Source organism: Paramormyrops kingsleyae, chromosome 25 (assembly GCF_048594095.1).
Source record: "Paramormyrops kingsleyae isolate MSU_618 chromosome 25, PKINGS_0.4, whole genome shotgun sequence".
Taxonomy (NCBI): domain Eukaryota; kingdom Metazoa; phylum Chordata; class Actinopteri; order Osteoglossiformes; family Mormyridae; genus Paramormyrops; species Paramormyrops kingsleyae.
In genome coordinates this window covers 30583788-30606089 of record NC_132821.1, presented here as the reverse complement: position 1 = coordinate 30606089, position 22302 = coordinate 30583788, and the positions used below count along the sequence as shown (strand labels likewise).

The 22302-nt window shown below is 51.9% G+C and overlaps 1 protein-coding gene across 5 annotated transcripts in view; it reads left to right on the top strand.

Moving 5' to 3' along the window:
* htt (huntingtin) overlaps positions 1-22302 on the top strand; it is a 35958-nt gene that overhangs the window by 9148 nt on the left and 4508 nt on the right. For 3 of the 5 annotated variants that reach the window (XM_023829649.2, XM_023829651.2, XM_023829648.2), the window contains 48 exons: positions 93-427; positions 2677-2800; positions 3484-3602; positions 3773-3884; positions 4192-4329; positions 4428-4586; positions 4822-4919; positions 5061-5200; positions 5296-5359; positions 5441-5541; positions 5644-5790; positions 6369-6489; positions 7342-7487; positions 7623-7774; positions 7859-8061; positions 8921-9047; positions 9133-9257; positions 9749-9859; positions 9951-10028; positions 10115-10338; positions 11149-11227; positions 11662-11823; positions 12160-12215; positions 12421-12569; positions 13043-13296; positions 13904-14026; positions 14106-14341; positions 14543-14685; positions 15377-15584; positions 15676-15817; positions 16281-16460; positions 16551-16727; positions 16818-16894; positions 16994-17132; positions 17577-17699; positions 17800-18028; positions 18241-18386; positions 18559-18736; positions 18825-18926; positions 19003-19187; positions 19355-19481; positions 19578-19681; positions 20062-20216; positions 20462-20601; positions 20848-20930; positions 21665-21795; positions 21877-22009; positions 22087-22242. In XM_023829649.2, the coding sequence (XP_023685417.2) occupies positions 93-427; positions 2677-2800; positions 3484-3602; positions 3773-3884; positions 4192-4329; positions 4428-4586; positions 4822-4919; positions 5061-5200; positions 5296-5359; positions 5441-5541; positions 5644-5790; positions 6369-6489; positions 7342-7487; positions 7623-7774; positions 7859-8061; positions 8921-9047; positions 9133-9257; positions 9749-9859; positions 9951-10028; positions 10115-10338; positions 11149-11227; positions 11662-11823; positions 12160-12215; positions 12421-12569; positions 13043-13296; positions 13904-14026; positions 14106-14341; positions 14543-14685; positions 15377-15584; positions 15676-15817; positions 16281-16460; positions 16551-16727; positions 16818-16894; positions 16994-17132; positions 17577-17699; positions 17800-18028; positions 18241-18386; positions 18559-18736; positions 18825-18926; positions 19003-19187; positions 19355-19481; positions 19578-19681; positions 20062-20216; positions 20462-20601; positions 20848-20930; positions 21665-21795; positions 21877-22009; positions 22087-22242 (6941 nt within the window). Of the gene's footprint in view, positions 1-92; positions 566-2676; positions 2801-3483; positions 3603-3772; positions 3885-4191; positions 4330-4427; positions 4587-4821; positions 4920-5060; positions 5201-5295; positions 5360-5440; positions 5542-5643; positions 5791-6368; positions 6490-7341; positions 7488-7622; positions 7775-7858; positions 8062-8920; positions 9048-9129; positions 9258-9748; positions 9860-9950; positions 10029-10114; positions 10339-11148; positions 11228-11661; positions 11824-12159; positions 12216-12420; positions 12570-13042; positions 13297-13903; positions 14027-14105; positions 14342-14542; positions 14686-15376; positions 15585-15675; positions 15818-16280; positions 16461-16550; positions 16728-16817; positions 16895-16993; positions 17133-17576; positions 17700-17799; positions 18029-18240; positions 18387-18558; positions 18737-18824; positions 18927-19002; positions 19188-19354; positions 19482-19577; positions 19682-20061; positions 20217-20461; positions 20602-20847; positions 20931-21664; positions 21796-21876; positions 22010-22086; positions 22243-22302 lie in introns of all 5 variants that reach the window. The other 2 variants (XM_023829650.2, XM_072706919.1) reach the window with 2 other exon arrangements.

The following is a 22302-nucleotide window of genomic DNA, read 5'->3' as shown; positions in this document are numbered from 1 at the left end:
TGCTGAGCGGCGTGGACTGGATGTGGTGTGGCCGGTTCGTGGCACATCCTGCCTGTTAGCTAACTGCTAACTGCCCCCCTCCCTCCCCTCAGCCTCCGTGACCGGCGACGGCGCTGACGCTCCCTCGGCCTCCCTGGCCCCGGCGGACATCATCACGGAGCAGCCGCGCTCCTCCCAGCGCGGCCTGCAGCCCGGCGACTCTGTGGAGCTGAGCGCCTCCTCGGAGCAGGGCTCTCCCGGCTCACCTGAGGAGGAGGAGGAGGAGGACGCGGGGGAAGAAGAGGTGCTGAGCCCCAGCTCCGGCCCGGCCAGCGGCTCCGGCGGCCCTGAAGGCGCCCTGCCTGCATCGTCGCCCCCCAGCGACAGCTCCCAGACCACCACCGAGGGCCCCGACTCAGCCGTCACTCCCTCCGACTGCGCCGAGCTCGTAAGTGTGCTGCAGGGGGCGCTGCAGCCCTCGCCGAGCTCCACCGAGGGGCCCGACGCCTCCTCCAGCTCCGACTTCAGCTCTTCCGGCACGTCTTCCTCCTCTTCCTCTTCCTCCATCGCTAGTGGCAGTGACAAGGTCAGCAGCCTCTGGGGAGAAGGCCTGCTGCCTGCCCTCCCCTTACCCAAACTCCACCTCTGGGGAGAAGGCCTGCTGCCTGCCCTCCCCTTACCCAAACCCCGCCTCTGGCCCCTCCCTCGCTCTTTGCTCCCGCATTCAGTTCTAAACCCCGCCCCCTCACTGCTGACAGCTCCCCTCCTAACCCTCTGCTGCCATTCAGAAAAAAGGAGGGAAGTCATTCTGACCAATCAGAGCACGAGCCCCTCCCCTGCCCTTTCCGCTTAACTTCCTCCAGGCCTCCACATCTGTATTGGGGGTGGGGGGGTGGATGATGGTCTTTTCTAGTTGGATGGCTACGGCAAATGTGCTAACTTTTGTAAGGTCACTTTATTTCCTTCGCCATCTCGGCCAATCAATCGCGTGCTGTCATGTGACATCATATGCACGATGCCAGCTCAGGTTCAGAGCTGATAAAATTTGAATAAAGTCGATGGGTTTTCCACTCGCCACCGGATCAGTTGTGTTTGACTGTGGTCACGTGGCTCTGATCCGTTTGGCTGGTGAGGAGAGCTCGTGTGTTCTGGTCTGAGGGACACCTGCTTCAGAGAGCTGAAGGTCTGGACCTCATGCTCCCCCATCAGCAGGCATGAGGAGACCTGCATAAAGGCTGCTGCTCTCTACTCCTCTCAGCAGCTTCCGCATCATGCATTTGCTTCCTTCATTTTTTTTAGCTGGACTGTTTTACATTTTATTCATTTATCTGACCCTTTCATTCAAAGCGACTATAGAGGGTCGTAGTTTGTGTTCTCCCTGGGATTTGAACTCACAACCTTTATGTTGCTACTGCTATGCTCTACTTGTTGAGCTGCAGGATCTAGGAAATTGCTCATAATCAACTCAATGAATGTACTAAGGCTCTTTTTTAGGGGCCGTCTTTAAGGTTCCCTGAATCTGACATAAAATGTGTGACTTATACAGACGCTCCCCGGGTTACGATATTTCGACTTTACGATGGATATTCCAGTTCCATTCTGTTTTTCACTTTAAGTCCATTATTCAAGAAATCATATGAAATAATCAACACTTTAGGCTTTGTGCTAATGCTTTTGCCCAACTGTAATGTAAGTGTTCTAAGCATATTTCAGGTAGGCTAAGCTAGGCCGTGATGTTTGTTAGGGTAGGTGTACCGTATTAAAATGAATTTTCGTCTTACTATATATTTGCCTTAAGTTAGGTATTTTGGAACATAACCCCATCATAACCCGGGGAGCGTGTTTATAGTGTGTGGTTTATTTAAATATAGAGTCATCAGTTTGGTGCACTGTCAGATTGAGTTAAACTCCATCCTGATTCTCAGTCTGTGATTGCCCTATCTCTGTGTTGGGTCTGCAGCCAATCAAAACAAGGGTTTCATGTTCTCTGTATCAAGTGGACCGATTTGGTCGCTGTCATCTGTGAGACCTCAGCAGTGCCAGATGTTATATGTGATACTGGCCAGTCAACGTGGGCCTGACCAGTATCATACCGTATGTATAACACCAGGTGGACTTGAGTTTACAATTCAGTTATTGATGCTAGATGAGTTCCCCTCTTTATCTTCTTAATGAACTATTTCTTGACAGTACCTGTTATGCTGCCTTGCCCTGTTTCTCTTCTCTAAGTCTCTCCTTTCAGTGCCTGTAGCTTAGATATGACATACCATGGTGTGATATGATGCTGTGGTAGTTTTTCGTCCTTTTGCTGAGATATATTTAGGTTTCGTGTTGTTCGTAACAACACTGCACCCCACACCTGGGTCAGCCCGGTCTGTCAACAGTTTTGGCTTTACTGATGACATTTGTTGTGGTACGCTGAAGCGTCACGCGCACGGTTATGGACAAGATTCGCCTAGGGAAGTGTTTCTCAGTCCGGTTCTCAGGCACGCTCAGTCGGTCCAGGTTTTTGCTCCCTCCAAGCTCCATGCCAGTCCACATTTTTGCTGGGAAGGAGTCTATGGGTCCTCAAGGACCGGATTGGGAAACACTGGTCTGGACCATTTCGGAGCATTTTCTAAAGAGCTGCGAATGCTTCGTGTTTGTTGTGTTGAATGGAGTGTCTAGCAGGACTCATCCTGAGCCTCTCTGCCTCAGGTTCTGGATGGCAGTGAGAGCCAGTACTCGGGGATGCAGATCGGTACACTTCAGGATGAAGAGGAGGAAAACGCAAACACCACTGCTGAGGAGACCTTGGAGTCCCTCTCCAGAACTGCCCTTGGTATGTCTGTCAGCTGTGGGGGTTTTTTCTTGGTGTCCACCCAGTTCTGTCTGTCTGTTTGGCATGAAGTCCTGAAGACTGGGTGAATAATGGTGGCTCCGTCCATAGCCTGAACCACGGTCACAAAACTGATTTATCTATTTTATTCCGTTTTACTCTGCAGTAATTTGTGTTTAAGCATAGGACAGGGCTGCAATTTAATAAACCCTCCTAAGAATCTGTCTGCTTGTACAGGGTAAATGTCACACTAGGTCAGCATCACCGCTAAACACCAATTTACAGTTGTGAAAGTCTGTGGTCCCTTCAGAATAATCTGTGCAAGTATGGGGTCCTCTGAAATCTGTTTTGATTGGGCCAAATTGCGGTTGAACAGAATTCTGTTGCAAAAAGAAGGTAGTCAAAATTTTGTGTTTTTTATTTTTATTTTTTTGCTTGTCACACCCACATCTAAATTAATAAGAACACAACTATTTTTTCAAGAGCTCATTAGCCTAAACATTCACATACTTTTTCCATCAATCAGCTTGATTGTTTAAACCATTTATTTAATAAAGGTATGTAAAATATGTGTCTTTGTTATGATTTGGGGTTATTGGAGCCATTCGTGCGGAAATTCGATAAGTCCAAGGGCTTCGCCTACTTCTTCTCAGAGCTGTCTGCTCTTCTGTGTGCCCTGTCCATAGTGTTGAGCAAGCCTCACCTCCTAGAGAACAAAGGGCACAGTCGGCAGTCGTCCGACAGCAGCGTGGACAGACTGGTGCTCAAGGAGGAGGTGGTGGAGCCCACAGAGCTGGAGAACAAGGCAAGTCCCTCTCAGACTGTCCAGCTGCATCTGCATGCCCTGGCGTGCCTATGGACAAGTGTCCTCGCTCCATGGTGCTGTGACACGGGGCGCTCTCGGCCAATGGGGGCGTGGAGAATCCCATGATGACGAAACACTGAAAACTGATTGGCCTTTGATGTTCCACCCAGCCTTCGAGGATAAAAGGAGAGATCGGACACTACACAGACCCAAGGGCCGAGCCGCTGGTGCACTGTGTCCGCCTCTTGTCTGCATCCTTCCTGCTCACGGGACAGAAAGATGGTAGGGCTTTTTTTTTGTTTTTCCCTTCGGCTCTGTACGTTGTGATTTTATCGGTGTTCAATAACATCACAGTTGCAACAAGTTAAAAAATTTGAGTTGTAACAACATGCTAGATGTTTACACCGAGTGCTGAGTAAGCTGCTGTATGGTGATGTAATTTTAACGATATAATCTTCATCCAGGGACGTTTAGCGATTGTGGTTTATTTGTAATACAAGTGCGAGCAAGTTTTCCGAGCGTAGCCGCAGTTTCTGCTTCCCGGCGATTTACCGTACACCCGCTTGGTTTTGTTTTTCCTCTTGGCCAGGCCTGGTGCCAGACAAGGAGGTGCGGGTGAGCGTGAAGGCGCTGGCGGTGAGCTGCGTGGGGGCGGCCGCCGCCCTGCTCCCCGAGGCCTTCTTCAGCAGCCTGTACCGAGAGCCTCTGGAGGGGCTGCCGTCGGACGGTGAGAGTGCCGACCCGCTCCCCCCCCCGGGGGTCAGTCAGTCAGTCCTCGCCTTGGCGGCATGACCGAACTCGCATATGCGTCCTCTCCCCACACAGAGCAGCAGTACGTCACCGACATCCTGAGGTACGTCGACCACGGAGACCCGCAGATCCGGGGATCCACCGCCATCCTGTGTGGGACTGTCATCCATTCCGTCCTCACCAAGACCCGGTTCAACGTGGAACCCTGGTTGGTTGCGGTGAAAACCTCAACGGGTGTGTGTCCCGAACAGAGATGGATAATCAAAATGGTCGTTTTAAAATCGAGTCGGATATAGGGTCTGGTTTTATTTTTATTATACGTCTAATAAACAGTTGTTGTGGTCTCACAATGTGATAGAATGGCTTGCTATTAATATAAAGTATTTTTATTGATCCCTGTGTCACGGTCGCCGATGGCTGGCTGTAAGCCTCAGTCAACATTCTCACTATGTTTGTGCCCATGTGACAGGAAACCCCATGTCTGTGGTGGACCTCGTGCCTCTGCTGCAGAAGACCTTAAAGGACGAGTCTTCCGTCACTTGCAAGATGTCTTGCGCCGCCGTTAGGGTGAGTGGCTTTAAATGGATACCTTCCAGTAAGAGGTTCCGTCATAAGTTTGGTTACTGTAGCAACACTGCGTTTGCGATATGAATGATGCTGTGCCGGGATGGAGTGTTAAGGTCGCTGAAAATGCTCTGCATGTCGCAGCACTGCATCATGGCCCTGTGCTGCAGCAGTTTCAGTGAACTGGGCCTGCAACTGGTCATCAACCTCCTGACCCTGAGGGACTGCTCCTATTGGCTGGTCAGGACCGAGCTGCTGGAGACGCTCGCCGAGATGGATTTTCGGTATCGGAGTCTTGTTTCACGCTCCGTTGCGTTATCTCGTCACGCGATCCACGCCAGTAACCCTAAGTTGGGCTTCTGCCTTGTTTGGTTTACAGGTTAATAAGTTTCCTGGAGAGGAAGACGGAGCATTTGCATAAGGGGGACCACCATTACACTGGGGTGAGTGTCAGTCCTCATGTGCCCCACGTGCACAAAGTACTGTAAAGCCCCTTTAACCTCTGACCCCTGCTGGTGCTGCAGCTGCTGAAGTTACAGGACAGGGTGCTGAACGATGTCGTCCTATACCTCCTGGGTGATGAGGACCCGCGAGTGCGTCATGTGGCCGCAGCCACAGTCGGCAGGTCAGGCCCTGCCCGAGCCCTTTCGGGTCGTACGTGTTCTTCATGCTGCCGTTCGGACTTCGGGGGGCTCCCTGCGGCTGACGCCCCTTCCCCTTGCTGCAGACTCGTCTCCAGGCTGTTCTACGACTGCGACCAGGGCCAGGGAGACCCCGTGGTGGCCATCGCTCGGGACCAGAGCAGCGTGTACCTGCAGCTGCTGATGCACGAGAACCAGCCCCCATCCCAGTTCACAGTCAATACCATCACCAGGTACCGGCCCGTCCATACAGGGTGCACCTCCGTGGTGTGCCATTCTATGTGTCCTGTTAGTCCTGTTTTTTTTTAATAACTTTATTTTTTTGTTCATGAAATGCACCTCATTCTTATAAATTTGTGTGTATAGGCCTAATGTTTTTTTTCCCCCTTTCATGGTGGTCTGAACAGACCCGTAGAGAGATCAGTTTGTTTGATGCCATAGGCAGGGCCGGATGAAGTCGTCACAGAACACTCGGCAGATAATATTTTTTTGAGCCCCCTTCCGTCAACATTCTGCTTATTCATATGAGCAAATACTTTAGAAAATAACCAGATGGTAGCCTGTTAGTAGCTTTTTACTGTTTATTTTGTGTAAGTGTTCTTATTTATGTATTGAATATGGATATATAATAAATATTTTCATTACTCATGCCGATCGGGCCCTGGGCGGCTGCCTAGTTCGCCATGGATCTGGCTCTTTGGTGTAGGTTCTGTATCTACCCTGCTGTTACTCCTTAGGCTTGTTGACGTAGTGTGTGTGTAATGCAGCGGCAGAGTAGCACTGAGCCGGAGCACGTGTCTCTGGTCCTCAGGACGTACAGAGGGTACAGCCTCTCCCCACACTCATCTGACATCACCCTGGAAAACAGCCTGTCCCGCGTGATCACGGCCGTGTCGCACACCCTCACCTCGTCCACCTCCCGCCCCCTCACGGTGAGTACGCTGCTCTGGCCGGGCGGCCTCAGGGTCAGCCTCCATCTGCAGGGGCAGCTGGGGAAACGCACTAAAGCCGGCCCGCTTTGGTGGGTGTGTGTGGAGCTTAAACTGCATCCGCAGCTGCTTTATTGAAGAAACGTTCTTTTGAATTTTTTTTTGTACTTTTATTTTAATGGAATATCACAAACGTTCAGCGCAATGAAATCAGCAGCCGGTGACTTGTGCATTCACAAACACCGTACTGACGAAGATGCAGGTCACTTCCTAACAGAGGTAGAGATTTCAGGTCCAGAGAGTACATATCCAGACTAAGATTTTGTTCCAACCAACCAGTTCTGTGACTCTTAATCTCCACCTCTGCTTCCTAATGAGTCATACAATCTTCACATAGAGTCACAAGCACAATGAATTGTTCCCAATAATTCTAGAATTTGTCAACAGATTCAACAGAAAGGTGAGGTTTAGGTTCAATTAAATTATTATTTTGCCTCCTGATAAGTTCTAGTACCCCAAAATATGGTAAAAGTTTTACCGGGAAACACTTGAGGTTTTTACAAAAGGAAAAAAAAAATTTAATCATGAAAAAAATAAGTTAATACATAAAATATTACTTACAAAAATAAACTCAAACCTACCCAACTACATTAAAAGTTTATGAAAATGAAGGCAACTGGGTTATTCTCTGCTTTGTGCCCATAGCTACCAGGATGGGTCTCTCGTGACCCTGCATTGGACAAAAAACGGATAGATGAATGATTATACTTTCCATCGTGAAGACACTCCACAAAGTTATTGTGAAGCCTGTTTGTGTCCTGCGCGTGATTTTCGTGCCGTTTGTCCTTTCTGCAGTTCGGCTGCTGCGAGGCCTTGTGCCTGCTGTCCTCCGCCTTCCCAGTGTGCACCTGGAGCGTGGGCTGGCATTGTGGCTATATCGGCTCCTCCACCAATCAGCAAAGCCGCTCGAGTCTCTACAAGAACAGGAGTCGTTCCTTCAGGTGCGAGTGACCGGGACTTTGAAGCGCCTTGAATCTGATTGGGTGGTAACTCTTAGCTCCTCCCCCGGCTTTCGGTAACTTGTTGTGCTGGATGGGCTTGACGAGCTTTAGCGAACATCAGTGCTGTCCCCACAGCCAGTCCCAGCCTGGTTCAGGTGACGATCTGAAGAAGACCTGCACCGTGGGCATGGCTAACATGGTGCTGTCGCTGCTGGCATCTGCCTGGTTCCCGCTCGACCTCTCCGCCCACCAGGATGCCCTGCTCCTGATGGGCAACCTGCTCGCAGGTACCTACCGTTCGCTCCCCACTCGCCACACTCTCCACGCTGCCGGTTCCTCACGTGCTGAGCCCGTCCTCACGTCCCCAACAGCCGCTGCTCCCAAATGCATGAGGAGTCCCTGGTTGGGGGAGGAGGAGTCCGCCTCCGGGAGCGGCAAGCAGGAGGAGGCGTGGCCGGCGCTGGGAGACCGCGCCGTGGCGGCTATGTTGGAGCAGCTCTTCTCCCACCTGCTCAAGATCATCAATATCTGCGCGCACGTTGTGGATGAGGTGGCCCCGGGGCCTGCGGTGAAGGTATTCGGAAGCCTCTGTTAGATCCTCACTTCCTGGGGGCCGTCATTAGGCACTGAAACGGCACTGAATTGGACTAGTGCGCTTGTTAGGGCTTAAGATGCCATCAGATCAGTTCGGCGGGTACCGTTTGGATGCTGGGTTGGTGTCTCAGGAAATGGGGAAGGACACTTCTTCACAGGTGTATGGTTCCTACCTTGTATATTTGTACCTTTTTTATAGGTCGTTTAACTGAAACGATTTTCAGCTATCTTAGCCTCAAGACGCACACTTTTCCTTGCTCGTTAAGTCACGACCCACTTTGTTGAAATTCTGAGGCCAATTTATTTAATAAAAAATAGTGCAGGTGGAAGGGCGGGTCAGTGCTTAGCGCTGCTGCCTCAGCGAGAAGGTCCTGGGTTCGGTCCCGGGTCCATGCTGTGTGGAGTTCACATGCCCTCCCCGTGTTCGCGTGGGTTTTCGCCAGGGGGCTTTGATTTCCTCCCATAGTCCAAAAGCGTGCAGGATCGGTTGATTTGTGATCCTAAATTGGCCCTGTAGTTGTGTGAGAGTGTGCGCCCTGTGGTGTGTTACCGACTGCCCAGGGTTGGTTCCCGCCTGCACCTATTATTCCCGGGATAGATGTGTTTGCAGGTTTTTGGGATAACCTGTAGGTCAGCTGTGAGGACTCCTCAGCCAATCAGTCCTCTAATTAGTGATGTAATTGGGGAGTTGCAGCGAAAACCCAAGTACACATCGGCCCTTTCTGGATAAGATTGCCCGCCTCTGCATTAAGATGTACCCTAGCTACAGGGGGCTTGATGACAGCTTGGTATCATCTCAGCTTTTCGTCTCACGGAGCTTGTCGACGTCTCTCTTCCAGGCCACCCTCCCCTCGCTGTCCAACACGCCGTCACTGAGCCCCATTAGGAGGAAGAGCAAAGAGAAGGAGCCGGTGGAAACCAACGCCACCCCCATGAGTCCCAAGAAGAGCGGTGACGGCAGTCAGGGTGGGAGACCGTACGGCTCGGGGAATTCTTGGAAATTCTGGTGCTCTGCCGAATCGCATAAGCGGAGTCTGTTTTTCCTCAGCAGCCAGACCCACGGAGGGTACGGGGCCTGCCACTATCAACAAGTCCACCTCGCTGGGCAACTTCTACCACCTGCCCCCCTACCTGAAGCTCTATGACGTGTTGAAGGCCACCCACACCAACTACAAGGTCGAGATTAGACGTACTTTAAATTATTGCGCTGACTGCTTGCTATGAAAGTCCATCTATCTTCTAACAGCTTGTCCTGGTCTGTGTAGTTGGTAGGGGCCTGGAGTCTGTCCCAGGCAACACAGGGTACCAGGATGGGATACACCCTGGACGGGATGCCAGTCCATCCTATGAAAATATGCAGGAAAATCCAGTGAATTCCTCTTGTGCCAGAGGACTAACATGACTCAGACACGATGCGTGACAGAATCTGTTTATTTAAACGCATTCCTGCTTTATGTTTGGCATTTAAAATGTCAGTCTGTTTTACAGTCTGTCAGATCATCTGGGTTTCTGTAGTCCATCAAATACGTTTGATGGTTCGGTAAACCTTCTAGTGTAGTTTTGCCTCAGGTCTGTGACGAAGTTACCGAAGACTAGCTATGGAGAGCGAGACCCAGTGGTTAAGTACTGACCTAGTAAAGACGGCAGCTTCTGTCCATCCCCTGCAGGTGACACTAGACCTTCACAATCCCAGCGAGAAGTTCGGCGGTTTCCTGAGGTCGGCGTTGGACGTGCTGTCCCAGCTGCTGGAACTGGCGACACTGCATGACATTGGAAAGGTCCGACTTTGCTCTGGAAACCACGGTAATCGTATCTCGGGCCGGTCTTGCCAGTGGAAGTGTTCAGCGATCTCTCCCATGCTTTTTGTAGTGTGTAGAAGAAATCCTGAGCTACTTGAAGTCTTGCTTCTCCAGAGAACCTACCATGGCCACCGTGTGTGTGCAGCAGGTACGAGTCTCCCCCACCCTTCCGCTGCCCCCGTGATGTCTGTCTCATCGATGACGTCGATACTTACTTCCTTGATCGATTTCCAGCTTCTCAAGACCCTTTTTGGAACCAACCTGGCCTCCCAGTATGATGGCTCCTCGTCGAACCCCAGCAAGTCCCAGGGCAAGGGGCTGCGACTGGGCTCCTCCAGCCTGCGGCCAGGACTCTATCACTACTGCTTCATGGCCCCCTACACGCACTTCACCCAGGCGCTGGCCGACGCCAGCCTGCGCAACATGGTGCAGGCCGACCTGGAGCAGGACGCCTCCGGGTCAGTTTCACACGGCCTCTGCTGACTTCAGTCTGCTGCTCTGAGGGTTTAAATCAGTCGGACTGACTGATTAGACCAGGGGTGGGGAACCTGATCCATGGAGGGCCGGTGTGGGGTCGGGTTTTTGGGATGGCCTCTCAATCAGCCAATCACAGAGGGTCCCCAGGACTGGAGTTGAGAACCGCTGCTTTATGATTGGCTGATTGAGAGGTCATCCCAAAAACCCGCACCCACACCGGCCCTCCATGGAACGGGTTCACCACCCCTGGATTAGACACTTCATCAATCCTGAAGGAAATTTCTGGTTGACAGTGTATGTGTATATATATGTACACAGTAAAAAGACATTTAGACATGAATAGACAGAAAACAGTAACAATGCATAACCAGGAATGCACATGACTGGTATGCAAGTATGCATTGACCTTTAAAAGGGATGCGTGCAGCAATTGAATGCTGTAACAGTGGAAATGCGTACGTATTTTATGTGGATTTCTGCTGCTGTGACAAGAAATTACTATGCATTTTAACGGCTCAGAAATAGTATTGCACGGGGGATATTGCACAGCAAATGACCGTGATGTTCTGTGAATGTATCTAAGTGGTTCAGGTCTGTTCAGACAGCTGGTGTGCCTTAGTGTGACTCGTCGTAGAGTCTAATGGCTTTGCTGTTCTGTGTTTGGTACCACTGCCCTAGTCATGTCCTTTATCTAATCAGCATTGTACTGGGTCCTGCCCAAATGAACTGTGTGCTACTCTGCAGCTGCGTGTGAAGCAGCCTTAATTAACGTGAGTCTTTGTGACCTTCAGGTGGTTTGATGTGATGCAGAAGGTGTCCAACCAGCTTAGGTCAAGCATCGCCAATGTCACCCGACACAGGGGGGAGAAGGTAATGCTCTCGTCCGCCAACCGGCTCCCGCGGAGGTTCTGGTCTTTCGACATTCGCAGGCAGATGAAGGTTCTGTGAGGACACGGGGAATTACGCATCTCTCTGTCAGCGGAGACATTATTCACGCCGCGTCTAATGTATCTGGCTGGTTTAATTATTAATCTGAAGTACAATGCTGCAGTTGGAATGGAGCCAGTGCAGATCGATAATGCCATTACCTTCATGCAAGTCCAACGTGTGTTTTCAAAATTGATGGCTGCATTTTTCTCTAATCTATCCAGATAGACTTGCCCGATATATAATTTACTTGTTCAGTTGAAGCTTCATTCCTCAAGGGTATTGAGGCAGCTTGGCTTCAGTTCATCAGCTTTCCCATAAAAGGTCCCTGTGTTCAGTTTGGTATTTATTTTTTCTTCCCCGTCTCCTGTACACAGAACGCCATCCACAATCACATCCGGCTCTTTGAGCCGCTGGTCATCAAGGCTCTAAAGCAGTACACCACCAGCACGTCCGTCCTCCTGCAGAAGCAGGTCCTGGATCTGCTGGCGCAGCTCGTGCAGCTCCGTGTCAACTACTGCCTGCTGGACTCGGACCAGGTGAGCGCCTCCTTGTGGCGACTTAGTGACAACTTCATCTGTGATCTGTGAGCCAGTGTTTGTCAACCCAGCCCTGCAGGACCCTGATCCAGTTCACATTTTTGCTCCCTTCGGTTGTGTTGGGAGCTGGGAGGAAGCATTAATGAGGACCCCCGAGTACTGCGTTGAGAAGCACTGCTATGTACCACCTGTTCATAGACTGTCTCATTCTGGTGGTCTACATTACACAACCTTAAATTATGTATTGGTATATGACATATTAAGTGAAAGTTACCATTCATGATTGCCTGTTACCATTTCGGTTCCATTGTTAATCCTTAGTTTCTTTTCTCGCAGGTGTTTATTGGCTTTGTTCTCAAGCAGTTTGAGTACATTGAGGTGGGACAGTTTAGGTGAGCTCTCTTCCACCATTACCTGCATCAAAAACACCTCCTTTCGCGTCATATTACAGATCCGTAACTAGTGAAACGCAGTGTTAAATTTAGATCCTAGCTGAAGTGCTTATTTTGATCGTGTGTTGAGGTTTGGGCCGTTAAAGTCAGCCTTCGGATATCCAGACTCCCTGATAATCGGAGGTTTGGTTTTTGTGCGTGGCAGGGATTCCGAGGCCATCGTACCCAACATTTTCCTCTTCCTGGTGCTGCTGTCCTACGAGCGCTACCACTCCAAGCAGATCATCAGCATCCCAAAGATCATCCAGCTGTGCGACGGCATCATGGCCAGCGGGCGCAAGGCTGTTACCCACGGTGAGCCCCGCCCACTCCCGGCTCAGCTGCATTCTGGGAGCCTGTCGGTGACACACCGTGATGAGATGAGCGCCGGCTCTTCCCACTGTCATGTTCAAATTTGCATATGTGTTGGAGTCGATTCTGTTTCTGGCGTCAACTTTTGCTACGTGACGCATTATCTTCCCTTATCTCTGTCTGCTTCTTGCCTGTTTTGTTGTCCCTGTCTGTTTAAGCTCTACATTTACATGACAGTGAGAAGCTCTTTGACACAATAGATTTCCAGTTGAGGTATAAATGTCAGTATTCGAATAAACAGAGAATCTAGCAGTGTCAACTTGAAATTAAATACCTAGCTGTCTTTACTGGCTGTGTGAGCATCTCTGTCTCCGTCCACATTTAATATGGATTTATGATGTTTTGGACCAGTCCCGCTCATTGCAGCTGTTTCAGTGACCAGGCCGCTGTTGTCCGGGCTCCTCTCGTTTCCATAGCGATCCCCGCACTGCAGCCTATCGTCCACGACCTGTTTGTGCTGCGCGGCTCCAACAAGGCGGACGCTGGCAAGGAGCTGGAGACCCAGAAGGAGGTGGTGGTGTCCATGCTTCTGCGTCTCATCCAGCACCACCAGGTTCTGGAGATGTTCATCCTGGTGCTGCAGCAGTGTCACAAGGAGAACGAGGACAAGTGGAAGAGGCTTTCCCGGCAGATTGCCGACGTCATACTGCCCATGATCGCCAAGCAGCAGGTCAGTGGGCTGACCCCACCCCCTGCTGTCTGTCTCTGTAATTGGGGGGGGGGGGGGCGTCGTTGAGTCCTAGGACCCCTAAACTAATAGCTGTTGTACCCCTGACTCTAGGGAGAGAGGTGAGAGAGCCCACCCAGTCATTTATTACAGAGTACATTAAACTGAGCTACACGTGAAGATTGGAGGAAAAAAAGTTAATATATTTAGGATAAATTATTACACATTGATATGACTAACCTGAGCTACATTTTCAAATATAACCTTACAATGTAATTAATTTTATTGAATTTAATATGCTGTGAGATGGGTTGGGGCCCCGTCCTGGGTGGTTCCCTGCCTTGCGCCCAGGACGGGCTCTGGACCCCCCCGCGACCCTGATTAGCACAAGCGGTGTCAGAAAATGTATGGATGTCCAAGTAGCATTTTCATCTGGGCAGTAGGGAGTGTAATTGCACCCCCAGGAAAAGCGCATGTGCTGACCCTCTGGTTTAGCGAGTGCATCGAGGCCGTAACTGCTAGGCCCTGACGTATATCTGAGAGCCTGTCACAGTGACGTGCCGTGCAGGGCTAATAGGCAGCGTGCTGGAGGTTCTGCCTTGTCTTCCAGATGCACTTGGACTCCCATGAGGCCTTGGGAGTGCTGAACACGCTGTTCGAGACGGTGGCTCCTTCTTCGCTGCGGCCCGTGGACATGCTCTTGAAGAGCATGTTTGTCACCCCCAGCACCATGGTGAGTCCCCGTCCACAGGGTGTGTCCCTTTTCGGCAGTGGCCGTGTCCTTCTGAGTAACCCCTCCCCCACCCCGGCAGTCGTCTGTGGGCACGGTGCAGCTGTGGGTGTCGGGCATCCTGGCCGTGCTGCGCGTCCTCATCTCCCAGTCCACCGAGGACATCGTGCTTTCCCGCGTCCAGGAGCTGTCGCTGTCCCCCTTCCTCCTCTCCTGCGCCACCATCCAGCTTCTCCGCCAGGACGCCGCCCCGGCGCCCTGTAGCGAGGAGATCAACGGCGACTCTCAGCGGCACCTGCCGGAGGAGACCTTCGCTAGGTGAGCGCCCCCTTCAGGTCAAGCATGTCACTCACCCTGCTCCCGGATAACTAATATTTGGTGATAACTGTAATGAATTTTAGTAGTTAAAACAGTTGGGTTGGGTCTCTCTCTCTCTCTCTCTCTCTCTCTCTCTCTCACTCACGCACTCACTCACTCACTCTCATACTCTCTCTCTCACTCACTCACTCACTCACTCAGGTTCCTGCTGCAGCTGGTTGGGGTCCTGCTAGACGACATTTCCACCAAGCAGGTGAAGGTGGATATGAGCGAACAGCAGCACACCTTCTACTGCCAGCAGCTGGGGACCCTGCTCATGTGCCTCATCCATATCTTCAAGTCAGGTAGGCCGAGCTGAGCCGAGGTCCGACAGAAAGGGGTCAGCTGATTGGCTCATTCTTGGGTAGAGAGCTACATTTCACTCTGTCAGTGCAGGCAGTCCTGGGGTGAAGAACGTCCAACTTGGACAAGTCTTACTTCCAAATGGACTGCCATAAAGCCTATTATATTCAAAATTTGAGTTGTAACTAAATAACATAATTATTATACAATAATAATGTAGTTATTATGTAGCGTATTATTTTTCTGATTTCCCTACAAATTTGACATAAAGACGGGCTTGAGTAACGGATCTTGTTTGTAACCTGGCCACTGCCTGTATTCCACCAATTCTGATTACGCCTTCGGTCTCGCAGTTAAGAGAGCTGTTATGGTTGGTTTCTCTCTGTTAAAGTGCCAACAATATTTAAGGAGGACTGTTTTACTTCCGTATCGACACTTGGAAAAACCTCAGCTCATGTCAGTGTTTAGAATAGCTGTTCCTTTTTTTATGTTGTTTTTGCTTTTCAGTTTGTTAAATTCTTCACTGTGAAGTTTTTATTCTCTCTATATGGATGTATTCACCTATTTCTAAGCGAGTCACACACTCTTAGACATGGAATGACAGGTTCACTGGATCAGTATTCTTTGCATTAAACGTTGTACCGTACCACTGTAAGGCAGGATTTACCCCCATGGTTCTCGTTACCCCCCCAGGGATGTTCCGGAGAATCACGGCGGCGGCCACCAAGCTGCTGAAGGCCGAGGGGGTCGAGAGCACTTTCTACACGCTGGAGGGCTTGAACAGCGCGGCTCAGAGCCTCATCCCCACGCACCCCGCGCTGGTGCTGCTGTGGTGCCAGATTCTGCTGATCATCAACTACACCAACTACGCATGGTGGTCTGAGGTGCATCACACCCCCAGGTACGCCGAGGGCGGGCTGGGCACCCGCCGCAGCGCTTGGGGGGGGGGGGGGGGGGGTCAGCCAATGTGGTGACGCCATGTCTCCTCACAGGAGGCACAGTCTGTCCTGCACTAAGCTGCTGAGCCCCCAGCCGTCCGGAGACGGGCCAGAGGACAGACCGGAGGCCAGGCTGGCCGTCTGTAACCGGGAGGTGGTCCGCAGGGGGGCGCTCATCCTCTTCTGTGACTACGTGGTGAGCTGCCCCTCCTGCGTGTGTGAAGTGGGTCCAGATGAGTCGTGGGCTGAGCCGTGGTGACCCTTCCACCAGGAACCGGGGATTAGAACTGATGACCTTCAGGGATGTAGTCATCTGATATCCCGATATTCGCATAACCCGTCTTACTCTACTTTGAGACAAACACACACACACACAGACAGAGTTGAGAGTGAAGCTTGGAGTCGGAGTGCAGGGTCAGATGCTCTCTCAGTTTTGGGGGGATGTGACTATTCTGTTGACGGATTCGAACCAGAAACTTTCCACAGAGGCCTAGCCTAACCAGCTGAGCCCCACACTGCCCCCTGCTGGTCATCACTAGTAGGGGAGATAGTAATGTGGGTTTCTGTGGTTAATAGTGCAGGTTTATTAGGTAAGTGTGCATGGAGCATGAGCATCTCTATGGTCGAACCCCCCGTGATGCTCTCTCGCACGCCTGCAGTGCCAGAACCTGCACGACTCGGAACACCTGACCTGGCTCATCGTGAACCACGTGCGAGACCTGATCCGCCTTTCCCATGAGCCTCCGGTACAGGACTTCATCAGCGCCGTGCACCGCAACTCCGCGGCTAGCGGCCTCTTCATCCAAGCCATCCAGTCGCGCTGTGAAAACCTCTCCACGGTACGCCTCCCTCCCTCACTCTCACCCTGCCTTTCTCCATCCTGCTCGACTGCGATCGAGTCACTCTTCTGCCGTCCGTCCACCCCTCAGCCCACCATGCTGAAGAAGACACTGCAGTGCCTGGAGGGGATCCACCTCAGCCAGTCGGGGGCACTGCTGATGCTGTACGTGGACAAGCTGATCAACACGCCGTTCCGCGTGCTGGCGCGCGTGGTGGACACTCTGGCCTGCAGGCGCGTGGAGATGCTGCTGGCCGAGACCTTGCAGGTGGGGGGGGGGCGGGCCTCGACGGGGGCGGGGTCTGACGCCATGGCGCTGGCCACTTACACGACATCTCCCATGTCCCTCCCCTCACAGAACAGCATAGCCCAACTGCCCCTGGAGGAGCTGGACAGGATCCAGGAGTACCTTCAGAGCAGCGGCTTAGCTCAGAGGTAGCCCCCCCCCCACCCGTGGCTGGGTGCACTGGGTCTACGCGGTGAACCCGCACGTGGGCGGAGTTTTGACTCGCGTGTCTCCTCTTCCGTCCGTAGGCATCAGAGGCTCTTCTCCCTGCTGGACAGGTTCAGGGCAACCATCGCGGAACATTCTACTAGCCCAGGGCCGCCGGTCACCCCGCATCCCCTGGACGGAGAACCTTCTCCAGCCCCAGAGACGGTCATCCCAGACAAGGTATGGGCTCCATCTTAATCTGCCCCACTGCCTACATAAGGGGGAAGCAAGGGGGGTAGAGCTGTGTGGCACCACCATGTGTCTGTATTACAGTTAAGATCCCTATCCATCCGCAGTGCAGTCAGACCTTCTGTCTTTGCAGTGCTGCCATCTGCAGCCGAGTCAGTGTATAACATGACAGACTTTTCGTTCTCGACTTGACATTTTCATCAGACTAATTTTCCGCCAACTTCAGTAACATTTTTGCACTTGACAATCATTTGAAACCGGAGCTGTCGCTCTTTCGCAGTCTCTACCCGCCTTAGAATTAGCATCATTTGAGAATGACACAGTTGTACTTTTCCTATGATGTAGTTTCACAAAGATGGGGAATGATCAGTTTGAATGTACAGGGGGGTTAGAAAATAGCGATGGTGCTGATGTATGTGAGGTTTGGTCTGGCAGGATTGGTACCTGGCACTGGTCAAGTCCCAGTGCAGTGTGCACACTGACATTGCCCTGCTGGAAACCACTGAGCTGCTCACCAAACTGCCCCAAGCAGATCTCTCCTCCATTATGATGTGCAAGGTGGGAGCCCCTTTGTGGTGTCGGTGTTCAGAGAAATTGTTTGTTTCGTAGCAGAAAGGTGATTAAAATGGACTTGAGCCTTTGTTCTCTGTTCCACCAGGAGTTTAACCTGAACCTGCTGTCGCCGTGTCTGAGCGTGGGGGTGCAGCGCCAGACCCAGGAGCGTGGGAGTGTCCTCCTGGAGACCACCCTGCAGGTCACACTGGAACACCTGGCCAGGACCGTGCAGCTCCTGCCCGTTCCGCACCAGCCCTTCCCCCCCCCCACCGACCAAGTGACCTCCGACACTATGACGTCCACCTACTGGGACAAGCTGGCAGACGTCTTCAGTGAGCTGTCCCTCCTTCTCAGTGATCTTCATCTCCTCCTTAAAATGTGCTGTCGTTCTATTTGTGTGTGGGAGATCTTCCCTGATCGTTACCGGTCCTCCTTAAAATGTGCTGTCGTCCTGTTTGTGAGTGGGAGTTCAGCTTTATGTGATCTCCTGTGATCTTTGCCAGTCCGCCTTAAAACATGCCATCCCGCTCTCTGTGTGTTGCAGGTGAGCTCGTGTTCTACCAGACTGTCATGAGCCTGTGCAGGGCTATCAGTCAGTATCTGCTGTCGTTGTCCAAGCTCCCTGCTTCCCAGCAGATCCCTGCAGACAAAGAGGCTCTAATGGTCAACTTTGCGGTGCTGGCCCTGGAGGTGTGTCCTGGGGGGGTGGATCACACACCCCATTCCCTGTGTTCTCCCCCATTCCAGTTCTGAGCTGTCTAACTTTACCTAGCGGTGTCCTGTTGACGTAGCTTTTTGATGGGAAGAACCATGTTCAAGCAGAACACGTACTAATGCCCCATCCCCCTCTGCCCCCCTTCAGTTGGTGCTGTGGCGCCTCCTACAGGACCAGCCCATGCTAACCGTGGACGTAGAGGCGGCCCTGTCCTGCTGCTGTCTGACCCTGCAGCAGCCCGGCCTCTGGGCCCACCTCGCCGCCGCCTCACATTCCAGTCAGGCCTGCTCCCTCATCCGCTGCGTGCGGCTACTCATCGAAGCAGGTTGGGGCCATCGCCGTGGCGACACCACCGCCCTGCAAATCTCGTGGTGCCTCGTCGGAGAACCTCAGTGAATTCGGTGTCTTCTCAGTGGCGGTGGAACCTGGGGACCAGCTCCTGCGACCTGAGAGGAAGAAGACGACCTCGGACAGAGGCAGCGAGGATGATCAGGTGGATTCCGCGTCCCCAGCCGGTAAGTCTGACCGCCACACTGGGAACGAGTATGCAGGCGAGTGGCACTGTAGTCCTGACACGGGCCTCTGCCGTAGGGGTGTGCGTCAGGAGTGCATGTGAGGTCACAGCGGAGCTAGTGGAGGCACTTCAGAGCGTGCTGGCGCTGGGCCACCCCAGGAGCAGCCGGATCCCAGCCTTCCTCATGCCCACGCTGTGCAACATCATCATCAGCCTGGCCAGGCTGCCACTGGTCAATAGCTACGCCAGGGTGCCCCCACTGGTGAGGAGGATCTAGTACTTTTTAAGACCCATTGTGATTTTGGTTTCATAATAGATGTCACCCCCCCCCCATAACAAACAAGCACAGTCTAGTAGCATGACATTTGGTGTATTGTGTGAGAAATTTGAGAAGAAACCCAAAGCAGCCATGTACTGCTGTCTCCACAGGTCTGGAAGCTGGGCTGGTCCCCCAGGCCGGCTGGAGAATTTGGCTCAGCCCTCCCAGAAATCCCTGTGGAGTTCCTGCAGGAGAAGGACGTCTTCAGGGAGTTCCTCTACCGCATCAATACCCTGGGTAAGAGGGCAGGCCATGATCGTAGATATCATTGAGCCGTGTGGTGAATCACTACTGTATGGCGGGTTCTGAGCTGTGCTGGGCCGTTTGGGACAGGGTGGAGCAGCCGGACGCAGTTCGAGGAGACCTGGGCAACGTTGCTGGGAGTGCTGGTCACTCAGCCCATCACCATGGACCATGGAGATGAGAACCAGCAGGAGGTGGGAGGTGTTGGCATTCCTACCTTACAAGAGACGGCTGGGTGGCCTTTCCTGCAGTAGTCCCCAAACATCCCAAAAAGATCCAGCTTCTCGGCACACCTCACTAGATTAGGCAACACTTCACCAGTCTGGGCAGATTAGCATTTGTCCTGGAGTAATTTGGGCAGAGGGTCGAAAGGCAGGGTTCCTTTAAGCAAGTGAGGAAAATCTCCATTGACCAGGCGACCTTCTACATTTCCACCTGCTGAATCCGTTGTCTGGGTAATCAGATTTTGGCAGCCGCCAAGGCAAATGCATCCTGTACCTTCTCTCTGCTCGTTTGGAGAACTGGGTTTGGAACTGCTGAGGCTCTGTGATGGACAGGGGCTTATCTTCCTCAGGAGGACCTGGAGCGGACACAGATCAACGTGCTCGCGGTCCAGGCCATCACGTCTCTGGTGCTGAGCGCCATGACGCTGCCCATCGCCGGGAACCCGGCAGTCAGTTGCCTGGAGCAGCAGCCCCGCAACAAGACCCTGAAAGCCCTGGACACTCGGTGAGAAGCCCCATTTAGCCTGGGAGTGGCGTGTGTAGGCCTTCATTTCCACAAACTTCTAAGGAAGACTTGAGGTTGTGAGGAACACATCTTTAATAATCACTGGTTGACATTTATGAGGGATAATTAAACAGGTATGGTCAACATCCTTGTCGCTATGCCTGCCAGGCCTGCAGGACTGAAATGGATCTTGCTATTGCTTATAGCAGTGCCTGGTGCTGATCTGTGGTTCCCCATCACACTAGGTTTGGTAGGAAGCTATGCGTGATCCGCGGTGTCGTGGAGCGTGAGATCCAGGCCATGGTGTCCAAGCGGGACAACATTGCCACTCATTTCCCCTACCAGGCCTGGGATCCCGTGCCGTCTCTGTCCTCCTCATCTACAGGTAACGGTCATCAGTTCTGGGGGTCAAGTACTGACCATCACCTCGCTAGCAGGCCATAGACATTAATGGCCATTGGAGTTGGTGTTGGCATGACGTGTCTGGGCATGCGGAAGCTAATCAGCATCAGCGTTTGGTTTACTCTCTGATCCAGAAATGGTCTCAGAACTATCTGAATATTATGTGTTGCCATGTCTGAGTTAGTGCATGCGAGTGGTTAGCAGAGTTTGAATGGTGCCATCTTTGCAGGTACCCTGATCAGCCATGAGAGACTGCTTCTCCAGATCAACACCGAGAGGGAGCTGGGAAACATGGAGTACAAACTGGGCCAGGTACGCATGGGAATGAGGCAATCACTCACAGTCCCGATACCCTGAGTGTGAGCTCAGTCTCTCTGACCTGCATGTAACTATCATTCGCTGACTGCATTTCTGCATGATGCACAGCATCATTAGGCATCATTAGCAATGATAACAGCAATGGCGTTTCAGCTGCTTCGCTCTCCACCCTGTAATGGACACTTGTAACCTTCACTAATGGGCACGGCAGCTCATTTCAGTGGCCCAGTTAATCAAGTATGAAAGATGCTTTGTTCAGATTTTAAGCTGGTTGCATGACTTGAACTCGGTCACGCTTCCCTGGAGGTCTGTCGGCTTAAAAGGTCTTGAGCTTTTGAAATATTTTAAATTTTTATGTTTTGGCTGCATGGGGCTTTTTAGTAGAATGGCATAATTCTGTAACTGTATTACCAAGAAATAACTGACTTATTGTATTATTACGCATGGTGTTAGGCCAAAAGTCAGTTTAATTTGAATAAAAATATTAACGTTTTTTGTTTTTCTTAGTCTGTGCGATTTATAAGGAAAAGATTTAGGCAGTATTGATGTAGTATATCCTGCCCAATGGACATGTTCACAGTTTACAGGTATTGTAAATGTAAAAAATCATACCTTGACCACAAATATTTGCATGAAGGAGGTACTTTTGCTGAGGGACTTCATTTTCCTTGAGCAAAGACATTTTCTCTCTCCCAGACTGTCTAAATGAGCTATCCTCATTCTCCCAGGTGTCCATCCACTCGGTCTGGCTAGGCAACAACATCACACCCCTGAGGGAGGAGGAGTGGGGGGAGGATGAGGAGGATGAGACGGACACCCCAGCGCCGGTGTCACCGCCTACCTCTCCCATCAACTCCAGGTGAAGGCCATATCCCGAGGGGTTCTGCACGGTTCCATCCTTGGACCCATAGAGGTCGCTGACTCTGAGCATGCCCCGCAGGAAACACCGTGCCGGTGTGGACATTCACTCGTGTTCCCAGTTCCTGCTGGAGCTCTACAGCCAGTGGATCCTGCCCAGCAGCCCAAGCCACAGGAAAACCCCGGTGGTGCTGATCAGCGAGGTGGTACGTTCGGTGAGTTTGGCTGCACTTCCCTGGCTCTCCCTCTTGGATGGGCGTGTCTTTAATGCCGTCCCCCTGTCCCTCCCCAGCTGCTGGCCGTATCCGATTTGTTCACGGAGAGGAACCAGTTCGAGATGATGTACAACACGCTGACTGAGCTGCAGAAGGTCCACCCTGCTGAAGACGAGATCCTCAACCAGTACCTGGTGCCGGCAATTTGCAAGGCTGCTGCCGTTCTGGGCATGGTACAGGTTCCGGCTCATTTTTTTTTTTATCACTTGCTTGCTGCGTATTTTAGCCACTTT